Source organism: Pieris brassicae, chromosome 3 (assembly GCF_905147105.1).
Source record: "Pieris brassicae chromosome 3, ilPieBrab1.1, whole genome shotgun sequence".
NCBI lineage: Eukaryota > Metazoa > Arthropoda > Insecta > Lepidoptera > Pieridae > Pieris > Pieris brassicae.
The window spans coordinates 13,179,502-13,198,282 of record NC_059667.1 but is presented as its reverse complement, the minus strand read 5'-3'; the positions used below and the strand labels follow the sequence as shown (position 1 = coordinate 13,198,282).

Here is an 18,781-nt window from a genome sequence, read left to right as displayed (position 1 = left end):
TAACATCATACAGAAGAGGCAATATCTAAAGCTTTATAGAGAAAATACATCTTCAAAGTTACATGATTTATACTTCATAAGCAATCTTCACTTACCCCAATAATTGCGTTGAGTTCCGTCATTGTGACCTGCTTCGCCCTTTCTACAGCTGAGGCCACTTGCTGTTGGTGATCTTGTGAGAGAAACGGCAGTATTTGCGCGATTATTGCATTTAACCTCTTTGCTATTTCCGTCTGAAAGAAAAATACTCGTCAAACAAGTCCACATAAAGTTAGCCACAAAGTACATAAACACATTAAAGCTAATACAGAAATCTAATCGCTCCGTGAATGAATAATTAATGTGTATCGGACAAAGTCGTGACACTAAAACCCGGTTCATAAGAAGCTCATTAAAATTCAGCCTTTTCTATGAATGAAATTAACATTCAGTATTGGTAATCAATTATTAGACCACTAACAGCTTAACATTATACATACGAATAGTTAATGTTTTCACATTCCAACGCGGTTTGAATTTAATTCTGACAGTTATAATTTCAGCCGATAAGTCGAATGGAGAGCAACAAATAAAATTAACATGATAAACAATATGCAATGCGGTCAAATAAAATGATAAATCGCTGTGTTCCCGCTATTTATTGGCTTTGTTCGTATTTTACGTTTAAATGCACATTAATTTTATTCACAGATTTGCAGTGAATCGAGAATGAATTAACATAATAAGCTTTTTGAATATCGGACATTTATATCGGTGACTTCATATTGGTTTCATGAAAGTTTTCGCTGTTTGTTTTTAATGCTCGGTTCAATTGTTTTATCGGCGCTAAAATCACTCGACGCAATTATGTTGTGTTTTATGGACGTCTGATGTCACATTAATGTGGCATATTTGTAATGTTACGCAACGTGAGTGAAAACGAGCAGATAAAAGCGAGATAGAAGCAAAAGTAGCGCAAGGTTAATAATTTAAATCCATACATCTCCCTTTGTGCAGCTGTGAACGAGAATAAAAAGAGACCAACAAAAAGGCCGCAAATACGTACTTTCGCCAGTTCTCCACAAAAGATATAGTAAGGTTTGTCATTAAGGAGTTCATCCCCGCGCGAGAAATAAAAGAGGTACGTGGGCTTAGTGGTGGCCGGGTGGAGTGGGGGTGTGAGGGAGGGGGGGAGCACTAATGGCTCCGACACTCATCCGCTAATGCCGCGGGTGACTCCTCTTTTTGCGCGATTTTCACGTGGTTTACTCGGTCGAGCTTTTAATCTGGAGTTGCATCTTGCAGAGACGCCCCATTTGTTCTCCTACCTATTTCTGCACTTTGTTACATGACGTGAGCAGAGTTCTATCTCTAAACTTTTAATATCACGCGACGGCATAGCTACAAATGTATGTGCTTGATGTTTTAAAGTTAAATTCAAGAATTTACATCGTTTTATTCAAATAACGCAATGTATGTATAAGGTCGTAGGTATAGCATTAACATTTTGCAATATTCAAAGTTTGTCGTAGCTTGCTCGGAAATCTCCATGAATATTTGAAACACAAACAGCGGAGATAGCAGGCGAGTCATTTGGGCACAATGTCAACTGCGGCATTGCGCGTGGAGTGGATGCATAAGGCGGGGGGCGTGACCCAAATGCGGGTCGCTCGGGCCCCGCTCGTCACCCGCAACTTATTGTCTCACAGAGTACTCACGCTTCATACACAACATTGTAACAGGTATGCGGATTTCACACGTAAGACTTATTACGCAAGAAACTGGAGTGACTTAATTACCTATACTTTAATCGACGTATTACAATAAGACAGCAATAAAACGGTGAACGCGAGATAGATAGATTTAAGTAGGTGGCCGGTAATAACTCGCCTCCCCGAGCACTCTGCCCGATAAACTTTTACCACGATTGTGTTCGCGAAATAAAGCAAACTGACAGGGCGCGGGTGCGGTTCCGACCTTCGTTAATGGTTGCTAGCGCTTTTATGAATTATTTATGCACACCGCGTTCGGCTTATCTTGCCCGCAACTCGCTAAGTTTCCACTTTATTAAACAGAACAGCCGATCGACGCTCTATTGTATTGTCGTTCTCGCGGCGCGCCAATAAATAATTCCCTCGGCGAAATGGCAGTCGATAAATGGGCTATTACAGAGGCCAACATTATCATCGATTCGTATCGCATTCGCAAGCAATAATTGTTTAAACTTATCCCGCCGCGGAACATTAGCGGCCTGTGCGCTTTCCCACTCTTCGATAAATTATTGTTCGCACGTGTACCGTTAATTCGAAAATGTATTTATCAGCTGTACGCTATTGAACCTTTCCCCGCAATCTTAACGATCTACTAGAGAGCGCATCGTTAATTATCATTATAAACAAATGGGTATAATTACATTGGCAAGTAGATACAAGTGGAATGGAGTGGGCGAGTGCGGGAGACATCGTTATCTTGATATCGAGTTGAGAGTAGAACTTGTACGCGGCGCCGACATCGCGTAATCAGATTGTAATTGCTATCAAGTTGCGCTTCGTCGAACACCGTCTGTCAATATAGATCTCTTTCCTGTTTAATAAATCAAGATTCGACATAGAACATTTATTAACCAGATTATTACGAACCAGACAATTGCTATGAGATGTCTGGATTTGTTTCTGAGAAACTCGGACGCGGCCATTTCGGGTTTCGTCCAATATTTGAATATCGAACGGTTGTAAAATTGAGATTAGTCAGTGAATTACGTTGTTAAATAAACACGCAATGTTGGTTTTGACAGCTTTCTTGGAGGTAATATGAAACGACTTTGATGCTAGGCGGAGTTTGTTGACTCGTATGTTTCTCGACAAACAAAAGCCGGCTTCCTAGCTACCCCTATTTGTTTAGGTCCGCGCCAAACGTTTGCAGCCCTTTATCCTGCCTCCCACTAAAGCGTGAAGCCTTTTTGACTCGGTACTTTTATAAGAGCACTTGCGAGCGCGTGTGAATTGTCCAACAGATTTCCATTACGATAAGTGTCGCCTAACTATCCAGCTATTAGCACAATAAAGAATAATAATTGCAAAGCTAACTAGCTTATTTTTCGATCAAAAGATGATAACATGAAAATACCATAACATGTGTTATTTTCCATTATGTTCCACAATTATTTTTCTTAGATTCGAACCCAAAAGGCCAGGCAAAATATGCATCTAATCTTCTCAGTGAGCGAAAGTTGACCTTGTGTATTTAATTGCTACTACATGTGGTAAAATTAACAGCTATAAAGTTCCTCGTCGAACAATGGTAAGGATCGTGTTACGTAAGTGTTCAAAACAAGTTTCTTAGTTCACATGACTTGCTCAATTTACTAATAGCTTAAGACAGTTGTATCTTCGGATGAATCAATCAATACTTATTGTATCTAATGACTGTGCTCTTTACAGTAACAATACAAGTATATTTACTGCCAATTATACATTCTACGTTTAAGACATAATCCGAACGGGCGTGTAGGCATTAAAGACTCAAAATGGCGGCGGTTATGGGCGATATAACGTCATCTATTGCACGAGTGTCAAATTTATAGTTGCATATGAAATTTATTTTCTTTAAATTAAATCAGTTTATATAGACTTTCCATTTGGTAACATTTTATCAATAGGTTTTTATCTATAGATATTTCTATTATATTTTTCCACACAAACATAGCTATTTTATTTGTATATATGTGCAAATATTTATCAAAGAATACTCGTAATACTTAGAAAATAACTTTCATGTGATAAAAAACGAATTACAATAGATAAGACAGTCGAAAATAAAGGAACATCAATTAAATTATAAGTATTTTTGACAATGATAAAGGAAATTATTTTTTTAGATTAAGTCATTAAATTTTATTGATTATCTACCGTATTACGTAATAGTTTTGATTTAAAAAAAAGATAATTGTAGACCCGTATACCTTATATGCATATTTAAGCAGTATAAATGTTCCAATGAAACATAATAATAAAAAAATCCGCACGTTGTTTCTTTAGAAAATATCTTCAATTTAATGAAGAAACAAGCCGAGAGCTTACAACAAGAGCAAATAATAAAAAACAGATATAGCCCAAGAGCCAGGCACGTCGAAACAGGGTGTTTATTTACGGAGCCGTTCGCTGTTTACAAGCTCGTTGCTGCAACGCAAACATAGCTCCGTCCATTGAAACACGATGTAACGAAGGTAAGCAATATATTTTAAACCAAACGTTTTAATACGAAGTTTTTAGTACGAAACCATGGGTTCCATTTTGAATGGAAAATGCATTTTCTAGAACTGTCAGTAATATTTCGATTTAAATCTTACGTATTTTAGTACAGTGGGTTTACGAAATTCGAATTTGGAAAAAAATTAAAGCAGAAGGGCAGGGTGAAATATTAAATAACATCATAACATTTGTACGGGATTGGAGGGTCCGAGTTTGCAAGTTTACTCGGCTTGTTTACGCAAGCTGTTTGCCCTCCCGCTTATTGTGTGCCCAGGCCCAACTACCCTGGACAGGCACACTGTTTGCACAAGATTAATTATTCTCCTCTTCGCTCAAAAATATTTTATACCACTATAAGTTTTGATTACGCAACTGTTACCATTTTGATATGGCAATACTATGTAAATTTCATCTATAATTAATTTTTAAATGTAATGTAACATTCTGAATGAGTCAATTATTTTAGGAAATTAATTATATAAGTAAAATTATCTGCTTTAACTCAAAAATATAAATAAAATCCTAATATGCCTTAACGGCCAATTCGTTTATGAATAAATTATACAATTAATTGGAATAATTAGTAACATTAATTATCACACCTATTCCAATTAATTAGTATTACAAAGCTGTTTTCGTCTATAATTGAGCTATAGAGACATTTTATGTTAATTTCAAAAGGTCAGCGTCAAAAACGTTCATAATTTTGAGTTGTTGATTCAAATATGATAATTACATTTGCATACGATGATATCTTAGTTGAGAAATATTTTAATAAGTATCAAAAAGTTGAACAATTTATGTTTGTGAAGTTTACGAAAGATTGAAGGAATTATGAAAGGATTATGATTACGTTAATTAAGTAGAAAAACAAATCCACCGAGCGTTTTGTTGTTCTAATGTGAGTAATTTGTATATATTTAATTTTTATCATTAAGTATTGCAATTTACAATTGTTGAATATTGTAGGGGTCTGCGGGTCTGTGGTTCGCGGACCGCAGGCCGCAAGCCGCAACGCTGCGGTCTTTCCGTCCGTGGTCTGCCCGACCCTCGTCCTGCTAAACCCGACTTGTCTTTTACTACTGTTGTGTTATTAACTACGTACGATATTAAATTTATTCTTAAAGTTTTCCATATTATCTTCTAATTATCTGCATTAAATATCATAATATTTAACTTTACCTTTGAAAAATAATTCGAAATTTAAATTAGATTTCGGTCTGTGTAGATAATTTTTTTGTAAATTTAGAAAAAGTATAATTCGTTCAAAAATCAACATCAATCATCAACATTCGAAATTTAAAAAAAACTACCATAGTTTAGCAAGGCAATGATGGCAAATTTCACGGACAATCCTGCAAGAGTAATGACATGTTATTAATGAAATGGACACCGTGTTAACACACATTCTGCTTAATTAGCAATTATATCAAATGAAATATGCAGTTATTGCTTGGTCGTGCGACACGTCACATCGCGTGGCAATTGTGGCATGTTCGCACGTCGATATAAAAAAATAAATATACTTCCATTTACTGTGACAATTTGAAATACGAATTAAATAATTATACTGCAATTTCATGACAAGAGACGAGTGTAATCTATTGTAATGTGTCTATTAGCTTCATATGTGAATACTAGGATATAACTTCATTAATAAGTTTTAAAACACTAAGCACGAACTGGGATTTTTATAAAAGACTCGTGGACATATAATATTTAAGGTATAAAACGGTTTCTAAGTAGTTATTCGAGACGTACTAAATGTTTTATTATTTTATTTAAGTAGCCAAGTAATCCTATAATGGGTTGAAAAGACTCTTGTTCGAAGACTCCGCTTTGATGAAATCAAAAGCAAAATCTCATTCCTATACTCTGTAACAATGATAATTCTATTTTTGAATAATTCATCTTAGAGTTAATCTGCTATTGTAATTTGTAGCGAATTGTAGCGTAGCTCTCAGAGGGAAGCATCAATAGCGGGTAGCCACCCTCTATTTGTTCACCCCACTTTGAATTGTTTCACTATTTGTATAGTACGCAGTCTCCACACAACTGTTTAACTGTTTTCATGATATGTAAGCGAGATTTAATTCTGCTATTTTGTTCGGCGTACTGAAGTAATTATGAGGTGGCGTATGAGATGATTTTAAATTTGCTTTATATGCAAATACTATAAATATAGAAGCAAGTCTTTCTTTCTTCTAGAAGCGTTCGCCTTTTGTGCGAAAATTTCGGACAGGTTGCTTAGTCAATTGAACAGTGTTCCTCAACGTGTGATCTACGCCCCACAGGGAGACAATTTGATTGTTAAGGGGAAATTTGAAAATCTATTAAAATTATTTGGAATTTTTCAAAATGTTTTCAAATTTTCCTTACGGTGTTACATTAACAATTTCCTAGTAATTTTCGTAATAATTATAAAAATTATAAATAATTCGCAAAACCTACTTATTATTAAGTGAATAAATATTTTTATTAATATTCAAAATTAATTTTAAGAATTTAAAAAAGTCTAAGATGGGGCACGGCACAAAATTTTATCCAATTTGTCCTAAACTCTAAAAACTTATGCATCCACTTATATATGCCCCACCCGTACAAGCGTAAAACAATGTCAGTGGTTGTTAATGTAAGTTGACATTCTTACGAAACGACAATTGCATTTTTACGTATCACTTTGAATGGTAAATGAGTGAGTCATGAGCGTGCGGCTCGAGTTGAATAGAAATCGTCTGTTTTAAATGAAGAGTCAAGGAGCGAACAAGGCCTCCATTATTCATGAGGGCTCGCCTCGACCGAGTGTCGGCAACGCAAACTGTTTCTAAATCAATATCCGTGTCTCAATCAGTGCAATTAAGGCGGCCCTCGCGTACGGCCCTTGTAATTAGTTTCACACTACACCACTATAATTGATACGTATATATCTTATCGTATATACCTTGCGTTTCGTGTTCCATTTTTAATTTTTTTTAATTTCGGTATGAAACGACATCGTTCTAAAAACTTGAATTCGCGATGTTATGTAAAGCTAACAAAATGTACGATTGAATAAAGGTATTCATGTAAAACCTTAATTAGAGATATAAAAAGTTTGATTCGCTTTTCAAAATGCTGCATTGACGTTTAAATTAAATTTAGATAGGGTGGAGTACATTCAACCTAATGTTGCATTGAATTTAATAAATCTCAAGGGACGAATGGGCCTTATTTTTCACACAGCGATCCCTGTATCATTATAGTCTGTATTCTAAAACACAATTAGACTTAATACAAAGGTGATTGTCGGGGGTCGCTTGTGAGGGGTTAGTAAATCCTTTAATTTGGCTCCCCGATCAAATAAAGAAGGGGGAACGCGTTTAGTGGTTTTATTGCAAGCGCCATCTGTCGAGCGCGCACTAGATGGAGAGATAATTTCGCTTTTACTGGAGGGGGCGCGGTCGAGCGTTCAGTTGTCGAGTTCATTTAAACAATTCACAGTATCAGCTTCCAGATAACACACCCTTCCCTCATTACCTTGATACAACCGTTATAATTTGATAACCCCTTGTGACAATTTTAAACAACAATTAAGATTCTTTGATATGACAATGTTGTTGGATGGTTCACACTTTCGTTTCGTGATAAAAGGTGGTCAGAAATTCAAATAAGGAATTGAGATCCATGGACAAATGATATAAGATTCGAATTTCAAAATCATACGTAGTAGAGCTGAAGGATGACGCATGACTATATTATAACAGACTAAATAATGCAGAGCGTCAGTATTTATTAGATCTGTTGTATAGTGAGGTCAAAAACAAACAGGATTAGGGGGCTCCCTGGCTGTTTCATTATAAATGGCTAAGCGGATCAGGCACGTGCAATGTTTTTATCAGGAGCTGCGGGCACCCTAATGCACAAGTAAACAACTCCACCCCACCTATGAATAATTTGTGAACCAACTGGTATCGACATACCGTCAAAATAAACTTACTTTATAAATACATAACTAGTAAGACGTTTATTGTTTATATATATTCTCGGCACAGACACAATTTAACATTACGATCTCATAATTAAGAATAACAAGTAATTTAAAACTAAACTTGTTTAATAATACGGATATTTAACATAAGAAAGTGTCCAATAACACTTCTTACAGTCTCTTTTAAGGGGAAGACACTTAGTTCTTGTGTACTGTTTTTTATCCACTTACCACTGTTTAGCATTTAAGACTAAGACGTTTGATTGTTATAGGAGTTTCTAATATATAACTGTTCCCTATTGATTTAGGATAGTTGAAAGTATACAATGCTGCTTCGCTAGCAATCAGACAAGTCTAAACTCTATAATCTTTTAAAATTCGATAATTAACGACTTCTCTAAGAAATGGCACGTACAGAATCGCCCATAAATCGTTTTAGAACCCCAGACAGACTGCAAAAAGCACCTTCATTTAAAAGGAAATATTAACACGAGAATTTCGTTTTTCGCATGAACGATATTTCATGAGTTTGTGGAATGGGTGATATGTGTATTGAAGCGTGGCGCAGGGGTGTCAACGCTCGTAAAACACGACATAGTATTTCATCGACATTCGACACCCCCGGTATTTGATCTGTATAACCCTATTGTTCCCTCTCGACACTTCATGAAATCACTGCGGCGTTATTAATTTATAACTCTTCAACTATTGACTCTAGTTCGGTGCATTTTTAATAAAAAGAGATTGCTAATAAACAAATCAAATTCCCCTTTTTTATATGTGGAATAAAGCCTTTAATTTGTTTAATTGTTAGATTCTTATAATAAATATTTTAATAATAATAAAATTTGAGCAAAAAATAACTCGCCAGTTAGCTTCATACACTTACTTCACTTTTAAAATAATACGTGTAAGGGAGATGCAAGGCGTGGATAATCACGAGGAAGAACAATAAGTGTCCGTGTCGATTCAGTCACACGAAACAATCAATTCACACCGTAAGTAGGTGTAATTCGGCACGGAGCACGGCCCCGCGACTAACAAAAGAAAATCTAAGCAATTAGTCGTCACCAGAAAGAGCGGAAAACACGCGTTAGACGCGGTCACGCCGACCAGTCACGACGCAATCAAATACGACAAAATCAACCTTAGCGACGTCAATTATGACGGCCTTGAGAGTTCATTTACAATTATTTTAAAACGTTATATAGAGCGGTATGTCTACGCCTCAAGATATTTTGCGTTGTCATACATATTGATAGGTACAGACAAAAGATGGATCAGCAATGCCACCCTGGAGGAGACCCCAAAAGAAGCGAGGAAAGACCACAAAAGCGATGGACTGACGACATCATAAAGGTCTCGGTAAAGGATGAAGGAAGCAAACAACAGGTCCAAATAGAAAGTTCAGAACCTCTTTAAAAGGGACCATACTGCAGAACACGAAATAATGGAAATGAAAACTAACGTAGACGAGTAGAAGAGAGAACAGAAACTAACACTATTATTATAATTGACAACTGTTTACTTTACCTCAGAATTGAATGGAACATATACGGGTCTAAGCTAGATGAACAGTTTTTTAAGGGTCTTTATCCTGTAGATTTTTGCGGGTTATTCTTTCCATAAATAATATCACTGGCTTAGAATAAATGGATTTCGATAGATCTAAGAATTTAATGAATTTGTAATGGCTTTAGGATTATTCCGGTGATGGACAAAATTATACGACCTATTGATACTTTGTTAATCCACATACTTTATTTATTTTTATTATTATGAAAAATAGCCACAATTGTTTGAACAAAAACAATTCCATATTGACCCAAACCTGTTTAGCGATACCCAACCATACCCGTGGAAAAAAAAGCTTTTCAGTACTAATCAGTGATTGCAATCGGACCATGTCAAAAAAAGGAACCAGCATCAGAACCGAGGGTTCCGATTCTCGCTCGGGTGAGCGTGTTAAGTGCTAATGTAATAATCCATTACAATAAAGCGGGCTGTACGCTAAATAGCGCTTTCGAGCGGAGCCGACATCTGCCCGCCGAACAATACAACCCCATTTAATCACCCAACTTGCCAGTCCTAAACAAATATTCAAGCCGGATAGCCCCAGATCCCCAAAATTATAAATTTATAAACTTAAAAATAATAGAAGAGTGAGGTGTAACAGACATTAAATCGATTGCATTTTAAATTCGGAATCTAATCGGCCACACCTAGCCGATTTCTAATACTAAATAAACGTGGGAAAAACAAACCACATAATGAACGAAAAAGTGTTTCTTATTAAGAGGCGAGCGTCGTAAATTGATTTTGTTTCCGTTTAGAGGACGTGTTGCGAGGCTATTATTAAAAGTGGGGTTCGAGCGTAGCGAAGGGGTCGGCGAGCGTAAAATCAACAGATTACAGAGCCCAGGCCCTAGCAGCTAAAGAACCCCGGTGCATAAAAGTAATAACTCGTTGCCCTCGCTTTTGTGTCTGCGGTAAGGGTTGTCAGTGCAAATATTAGTAATTTATTAAACGGTTTATTCTTGATGAAATTTTAATGGGGAGAATATTAAACCAATTAATTAATAATTAACCAACTAATTTTATTTAGGGTTATTTGATTATTTCACTGGAGTTATGTTTGATTTTCTTAAGGTGACGTGTTATCTAAAAATAGACCGTTTTCAAATCTATTCTCTCTGCTTTCTATAGTAATTATTTTTGAATAAAATAATTAAAATATATTACTGGCAACCCTTCACATAATCCACATTTTGTAAACTCCACTAAGCATCCAACAATGATATACGTGTATTATCTCCGCGCCACTCGCACACATTAGGGGATGGCAGACGTTCCCTTATCCCTATAATATCCCGATAACAATACATTGAAATAAACGCCGTCACAACATCATAGAATTATAACGAAAATGTTTTCTGGCTTTTTTGCTCACACAAGGAAACAAAGGAGGTTGTAAATTAAAAAGCAAAATGTCAACAAAACGCGGTCGTGCTTTGTGGGTGTCCGCCCCTGCCCGAAGCGCCCACTCAAACAACGCTCGCAGATACCGAGTGCAATAACATTTTTTTTTAATTACTTAGAAATTTTTCCATTTTTAAATTCCTAAAACAGATCTGTGTTTCTTGTTTTCATAGATTACCGTTGGAATGTGAAGTTGTTAATAGAATACCTAGATTTATTACTTCATTCATTTAGATTGTGACTTAATAATAAAAACAGATTATTAATTCACATTCACAGAAACTGAATTCTCTACAGAACATAATTGATAAATTGCATGCTTAATGATAAATAAACATACCTGTTTATGCATTTCCACATTGAGCCCATATGACATTTCATAGTACTGAAACATAAACACAGATTATAAATATCAATTAAAGCGGTTGAACAATGTGACACAGAAAGCATTTGGCAGTGATTAGCTTCCTCAAATCATTGGAGTCGAGTGACTAAACATCCGCAGTACATTTTGGCGGTTCGCCAGAAGTGTTTCCAACATATAAAAACTCTCACGAAAATTTCCTCCAGAGCGTATTAAAATAAATTGCAGCCGATTTGGCAACACTTAATCGTGATTCATATCGGGCGGAACGAGCGCGGGAATTAGGGACTGCCAAATATCTATTCGCTTCTAGCTGAATAATGTTGCCACTTTACTTTTTTGTACGCCATTTTTAAATTATGTTATTGTGTCACTCTATGGCTAATTGTCAAAATATTTGTTTAGAAATATACGTTAGTGTATGTCTATTCTATTATGTACCGCTTCAGTGTTCATATTGTTCAATAAATCAATTGTTCTAGCTATAAATTATCTATTTGAGTACATTTTATCGCTATCTGTAAAAATAGTAATAGCTGAGGAGTGTGGGTGTCATTCATAATAAACAGGGCACTTGTCACGCGAGCATACAATATTATTCATGTCAGCTATTATCTCTAAATAACAGGGGGACTTAATATAATGGACTGTCCAATCGCATGGAAACAGTACGCTCGATATGCGGGCGAACAATAGATAAATATCATTGATTGTTTACTATGATTACGTACACTTTAATTTCAGTATACAATTTCAAGCTTTTGTCCATAGACCTTGTAGATAACACAACACAAGCTTTATTTAAAAATTAATTGAATTAAATTTATAACAGTTCGCCAGTTCCAAATTTAAAAGTAAATTACTCACCATAACATAATGCCTTTGTATTTCAATTTTCTCACTGGCCAGTTTTTCACATTCTAATTTTAAACTGAAACAAAGAATAATCATTTGTGGTTTTAATTAAATTGACATCAAAAACGCAGACTAATTAGGTATTAAACTTAATACACATACAACACAAGATCCTGTTTTAGTATCAAAGTAATCATTTCAATTGATAACAGATATTTTGACTCGTTTTATAGCCTTTATCGTTTCTGGTAACTTGTAGCTCAATATCATCGGTTAACGTTCATTCAAATTGACCCTCGAATGATAAACTTCATTCAATTACAGTAGGAGCAATAACAAGTAACAAAGATTACAACAACCTTATTATTCTTTAACTAAGGTCTACATTAAATATATCATATGCTTATATTTAGGGAGATTCAGAAACGATATTTGGCACCCAAATAGCTTAGACCAAACAGTTTATAGCTAAAACGGTTTTAGTAAATAATAAGGAAAAATATTCGCAATAAGGCACTTTTCACGAGATAGCATAAACCTGTATTTGTTAACAAAAGGTCGTAAAGGGATTTGAATGTAAAAGGACTATTTAGCGTTCACAAAGAAAGGATAAGGATACTCAAAGGATCTCCCGGGTGAATTTTTACGGGAATTTTTTTATGTAGGTACCTACTTGATATTTAAGCTGTGTTCTCCGATAAGGGGTTTTAGTTATCTCTTCAAGATATATATATATATATAATCTATTATATTAATTACTTTTATTTTAGTGTTTCTGCACTTGTTCAATAAGGTTTTGTAGGTATGTGTAAGTCGACAAAATTGTATAGTTTAGATTGTACCTTACATAAGAATTAGATTTTTTTAAATATATTTCCTAAAGAAAAAGACGAAAAGAAAGTTCCGTAACATTCTAATGGGGCGTAGAGCAACATATTTTTGTGTCTACATTAATTATGTCGAATGCACCTACCGAAAACAATCATTGTCTTACCGGTATCGAATCCAGGACCGTAAGATTACATGTTGTGTGGTTATTTGGTATGGTATAAACATTACTTACTTGTGATATTGAGCTTGTAGAAAGTTGAATTCTTCTTTTATTCTGTCACAAGATTCACCCACGGTGAACTTAATTGGTTGGCCCGGCTGCGGCGGTCCCTGCTGACATACGTACTTTATAATTAGTAAAATCCATAATTTAAAAAAAAAAACTATTATTAACACATACAGATACCGTTGAAAAGCAAGTTAAACCGAACAACAAAATTTCTTATTATCGTAGTTCAAACACTTTACACGCAGGCACTACAAAATGTAATGACATATTGAAAGAAAACATGTGATATCCTTTAAAGGTGGTTTTTAATCCCAAATTATATTAATAAGAATGTAAAACAATTTAAAGCTCAATCATAAAACTAAAAACAATAACTTTAATGTCAGCCAGAAAAACACGAAGCTAAAATTACACGCATCCCAAATTACCATAATACAAATTATCCTTTAATGACCATAATTCGGTGTGAGGCTCGATTAATAAAAAACGACCGCTCGCCTCTTAACACACAAATAAAACAAGAAGATGTACCAAAAAAAAAACAAACTCCATAATAAGAAGCCGGAAAATAAAAATAAAAGCGAACACGGTCGCCGGGAGGGCAGCAAAAAATAAATAACAGTCGCTCGCCGGCGCGAGGAACAAACGGACTTTAAAAATAATAAAAGGAACGTAAATAAAAGTGTAAAAGGAACTAGTGTGTAGACGTTGTAAATGGAACTGCGGACAATCGGGCCCGGGAAAAATGTGGACGGAATTTTGTGAATGCAACCGGAGCGCCTTCTCAAGCCGTAATGGGCGATCGCACTTAATAATGTAATACCGAGGATAACCGCAAGAAACCTGAGCTTTTTATGCTTCAACATCTATTTAACTTTATTGACTGTACAACGAATATTGTAAACGTAATTCTTAATCGTATTGCTGTAATAAAAAAGCTTTTAAAGGAGTGTTGAGTATCGAAATACATAAACGTTTAAACAGAACAAAACATTATCGGTAGCTGTTTCGAGGAACTCGACCACACAGTGCGTGCATGCCGTTCGGATGTTGCATAGTAAGGCGTCTTAAAAGTAGTATTGCTGTAATAATAAAACAAGAACATGATTTTTTTTAACCATAAATGTATTGTAAAGCGAATCAAAAAAAATTCAGTTAAAAACGTAGATTGAATATAAATTCCGGCACTTGTAAGCTAAACGTAAATTGCTAAGAAAACATAAATTTTGTATAAACAACAATAAATTTATTGTAAACACAGCCTTTGTTTAGGCTATAGACAAGAAGCAGATGTATTGCATATTGGCTGATAATAAAAGTTGTTTTAATTATTTTATTCGTGGCGGGTGTCTTGGTGAATCAGTGTTTACATTCGGGCTAATTTTAACCAGAATTTTTATATTTCGAACTCTATGAATTCACTCAACGGGTAAGCTGTTGCCTGCGACTTCGTGTAGTATATAAAACTGTAATTTTCAAAGCAAATTATACACAGATCTGATAGTCTTCTGTAATCGTTCAAAAAGAAACGTTCAAGATTACATTACATTTATATAAAATTCTCGTGTCAAGGATTGTAAGCAAACTCCTTCGAATCGCATGATCATTATTGATACAAATTTTCTGGGTACTATAAGAACGTTAGTGGTAAATAATTTTTTATACTACTTAAGCTCGCACTACTTTTTATGGACAAACTTTACTACTAAATTACTACTGTAATTTTTTTAAAGGCAAAACAACGTTGCCGGGTCAGCTAGTACTTAAATAGTCCCCAATGGTTATAATACAAACGTATGTTTAAATTGTAATGAATAGCGATGTAAAGTTCGCACAGTGTAGACTCGAACCCCATTGAATCGAACACAAAAAAATAATCCACGACTATAATAGAGTAAACGTTTATAAAAAGGCTATATAAATTATCACCGAAAAGGTCAAATTAAAATACAATGAAGAGTTTTTGAGTCTCGGAGGGCCGGATGAAAGGCCCGAACATAAAAACAGAATGCATTTAAACGGATATAAAAAGAAATACCAAATTATTGAATACGTCTGTCTGCCCACGTCTACCTGTTCACTCCAATCTTTTGTTGGAATCTCAATTTCTTATTAATTCAATGAGCGAACCGTTTGCATAATTTGTTGAAATTTTTTGTTTGAATTTTTTTCTTAGAAAATTCGTATTAGGTTTTATTTTACGCAGAGAAAGCTCGTCGTTTTAATTTTAGTAGATCTGTGTAACTCTTTAATACTCTATATCGTAAATAAATAAAATGTGAACGATAGCTGCACCGAGATTGGAAAAAATGCTCTTAGACTTGTCAATTCACCACATTTTTACCACCTTAATGTATGTTTTATACTTACAGACTTATACTAGTTTTCTTAAAACATTGAACATATGGAATGTAGCATTAGGTATATAAGTTATTACAAATCCATGATATCTTCGTTGTGGAAACTTATTTATGAAAACAAACCCTTTTTAGTACCTACGGTCAAAGTACATGCGTTGTATCACCATTTGCACTCAAATACGCTAATACAAATATGTATTTGAATAAGATTAGTATGTGTAATAGGTATACTTATGTTTTTTAAAAAGCAATTTCGCATATCAAACCACGGAAATAATGCTTACATACCATATTATGTCCTATTATAATATACAACGTCAGTAGTGTGATAGAAATATTCGTTAGCTTTCGCTTATTAATAAACACTGTTCAGTGCTCACCGAAATATTTTCGAAAATCGAACATTAAGCTTCAAAGCTAAACATATTATATAAACCAGCTATAAAGGACAAAATTACCATTATAAAATGTATTATTTCTAAGAAATTAATCACTAAGCAAATATGCTATTGGCAAATAAGGAACAATATTGTAAAACCAGGCATTTGCGGTCAATTACTGAACCTACACGTTTGCACGTATGACTGCATGGTTTTGTAACTTTGAAATGTTTTATTAAATTCATAATCTATAACTATATATGTAGGTGTAGGTGTAGAAAAAAACACATAAACATTCTATATTTATAAAATTATAAAGCAATAACCAAAAAAAAATTGTTCACAGAATGTGAAGTAATCTATGATAACAATTTGATGTAGTCTAGATTATGACGAAGCGTTGTTAGCGTACTCCAAATACCGTGTTTGCTTTCTGATAAGCCTTATCACGACACAAATGTGGAGAATTATTTTAGAGGAATATTAACTTAGGCATCCTTATCAAACGTTTATCACCCATTTCACTGTTATTTCCGTTTTCCGCAAATTTGAATTACAACAATTTGTGTCGTCATCAAATAATTAATGGCCAATAATTTTTAATCTACATTGCGTTATTATATCAAAATTATCTTAAAATTTTAAGCGCGAAAGCACAAGAAAATTTAAGCGTTATCAAAAACTAAATTCGATAAAAGTAAACAATATTTAAGTTATTAGCATATCAAGTTGTGACGACGCAAATATCACTTGTTCATAGCGGTAATTCCGTAAATCAAATATTTGCTGAGTGCTAGGACGCGACACGGATTTTGAGCAAACATACAAATAGGCATTTACATTAGCACCTCCCTCCTCCCACCCCTCAGTCATAAACCAGTGTCGTAAAAGAAGTAAAAGTGCGCTATTCGAAACACGGTCAACAATCGGAAAATCTCACTGAACACGGCCATAAATTTTACTGCCTTTGCTAGTTTTGTACTTCACGGCAAATTTCTATCTTTAAATTTGACAATGAACACTTCTTAAAAAAGATTGTCTATGCACTTTTTTTAAGAAATTTCTAACTATCATCTGTCAGGGCCATTATGGCAATTTAACGTAAAAAAAGATGTCTTTGAAAAGGCCATTTGAATTGCATTAGTATTTTCTACGACTTATAAAATCGTTAGTCGTTTGAGTTCTCCGTTCTAGTTGTTGTTGACACAATTTCTTAGAAATCCTTTACCCATTTTATTCGCTAAATTGCAATTAAGAGCTACTACATAGATTACACTGTTTATGATCAATTATGTGCATATTTTATTCAATAGTAATTATAAGTAATCTTTTAGTAAACATGAATCAAACTCATTTTACTTAAACGCTCCGTACTGGATATTCTCAAAGGCAATGCTAGGTCATGTAGACATTAGTGCACTAATGGCCTTCATAAACAAGGAGGCTTTCTCACGGTTTTCACTCTCATTAATATAATTTGCTATATAATAGTCGGTACAGTATGACTGATCTGCAATTTTTGTAATTTTTACACGTGATATTTTAAATCGAGTTTTTAATTTAAAAATTGTTGTGAAATGAAATAAAATTAAAAAGATTAATTTCCATAATATTTTGAACAAATTTAGAATGTTTTAATGAATAGCAGCTAGCGCACATTTTGAATATTCCTTATATTAGCGGCCGTACCTAGCTAAACCATGTTTTAGCGCATTTTAAAATACTGCTACTAAAACCCGCCGGTAAACGGTCGACAGATGTTTCACAATTGCGGTATACATGTGATAGGGTAATATCTACCTTTTCTACATATAAATAAGGTTGAATTAAGCCTAAATACCCTAATATGAAACTCGAAATGTGGTTATCTGACATGTTTGCGGTAACATCTCTTATTTACGGGGAAACAACGCGGTTTTAACTTATACAATTAAATTTTTCATGTGAAGTTAGAGAGCTTTTTGGACTCGTACATTTCTTTCAAACAATTTGATGGTTAATCTAGCGTGTCGTTGGCATTGAGTTTGGGGACGCGAAGGGGACATGCCTCAGCGGGGGGTGCTTAGTGACGTTTTTGTTACGGCGTATTGTTTGGCTTTATTGCCGAACCGTGATTCTTATCAATTCTTTGAACTATCAATTGTAATATAATGTGAACTCAAATAAATGGTGAAGCCGTGAATACTCATAACAAACAACAAATTACGAACTAATCTAACTAAATTCCCATGATATGTGAATGAGGCGCTTTAATTACTGTCGTCGATTAAAAATTAAATGAGCGGTCTCATTATTTTTATATTGCAAAATTATTGTTTAAAGTATTACCGGATGCCTAGCAGCCGCCACGGCAGCAGCGGCGGCGGCAGCGTTCATTGCGCCCGCGCTAGGATACATCCCCACGTCAAGCACACACGGTCATCGTCTACAGGACACTCCAAAAACGATACACCCACACACTTCCACTGAACACAAAAATCACTGCAAGAGAGCGCACTCCGCGCGGTCAGTCACACGCGATTAATTATAAATAGCTGCGAGACACAACCTATTCTTCCGAATACTTCTAACGGACTGGCGCGCCGGG

The 18,781-nt window shown here is 34.8% G+C and overlaps 1 protein-coding gene across 2 annotated transcripts in view; it reads right to left on the bottom strand.

The window, feature by feature from the left end:
• Nucleotides 1–18,781, bottom strand: part of LOC123707228 (protein groucho-like) — a 51,126-nt gene extending 32,345 nt beyond the window's left edge. The window contains exons 1-5 of one of the 2 annotated variants that reach the window (XM_045657097.1): nucleotides 18,523–18,781; nucleotides 13,458–13,558; nucleotides 12,407–12,470; nucleotides 11,516–11,560; nucleotides 96–233 (exon numbers count right to left, since the gene is read on the bottom strand). In XM_045657097.1, coding sequence (XP_045513053.1) covers nucleotides 96–233; nucleotides 11,516–11,560; nucleotides 12,407–12,470; nucleotides 13,458–13,558; nucleotides 18,523–18,591 — 417 coding nt within the window. In that variant the 5' untranslated portion in view covers nucleotides 18,592–18,781. The remainder of the gene's footprint in view (nucleotides 1–95; nucleotides 234–11,515; nucleotides 11,561–12,406; nucleotides 12,471–13,457; nucleotides 13,559–18,522) is intronic. The other variant, XM_045657099.1, reaches the window with a different exon arrangement.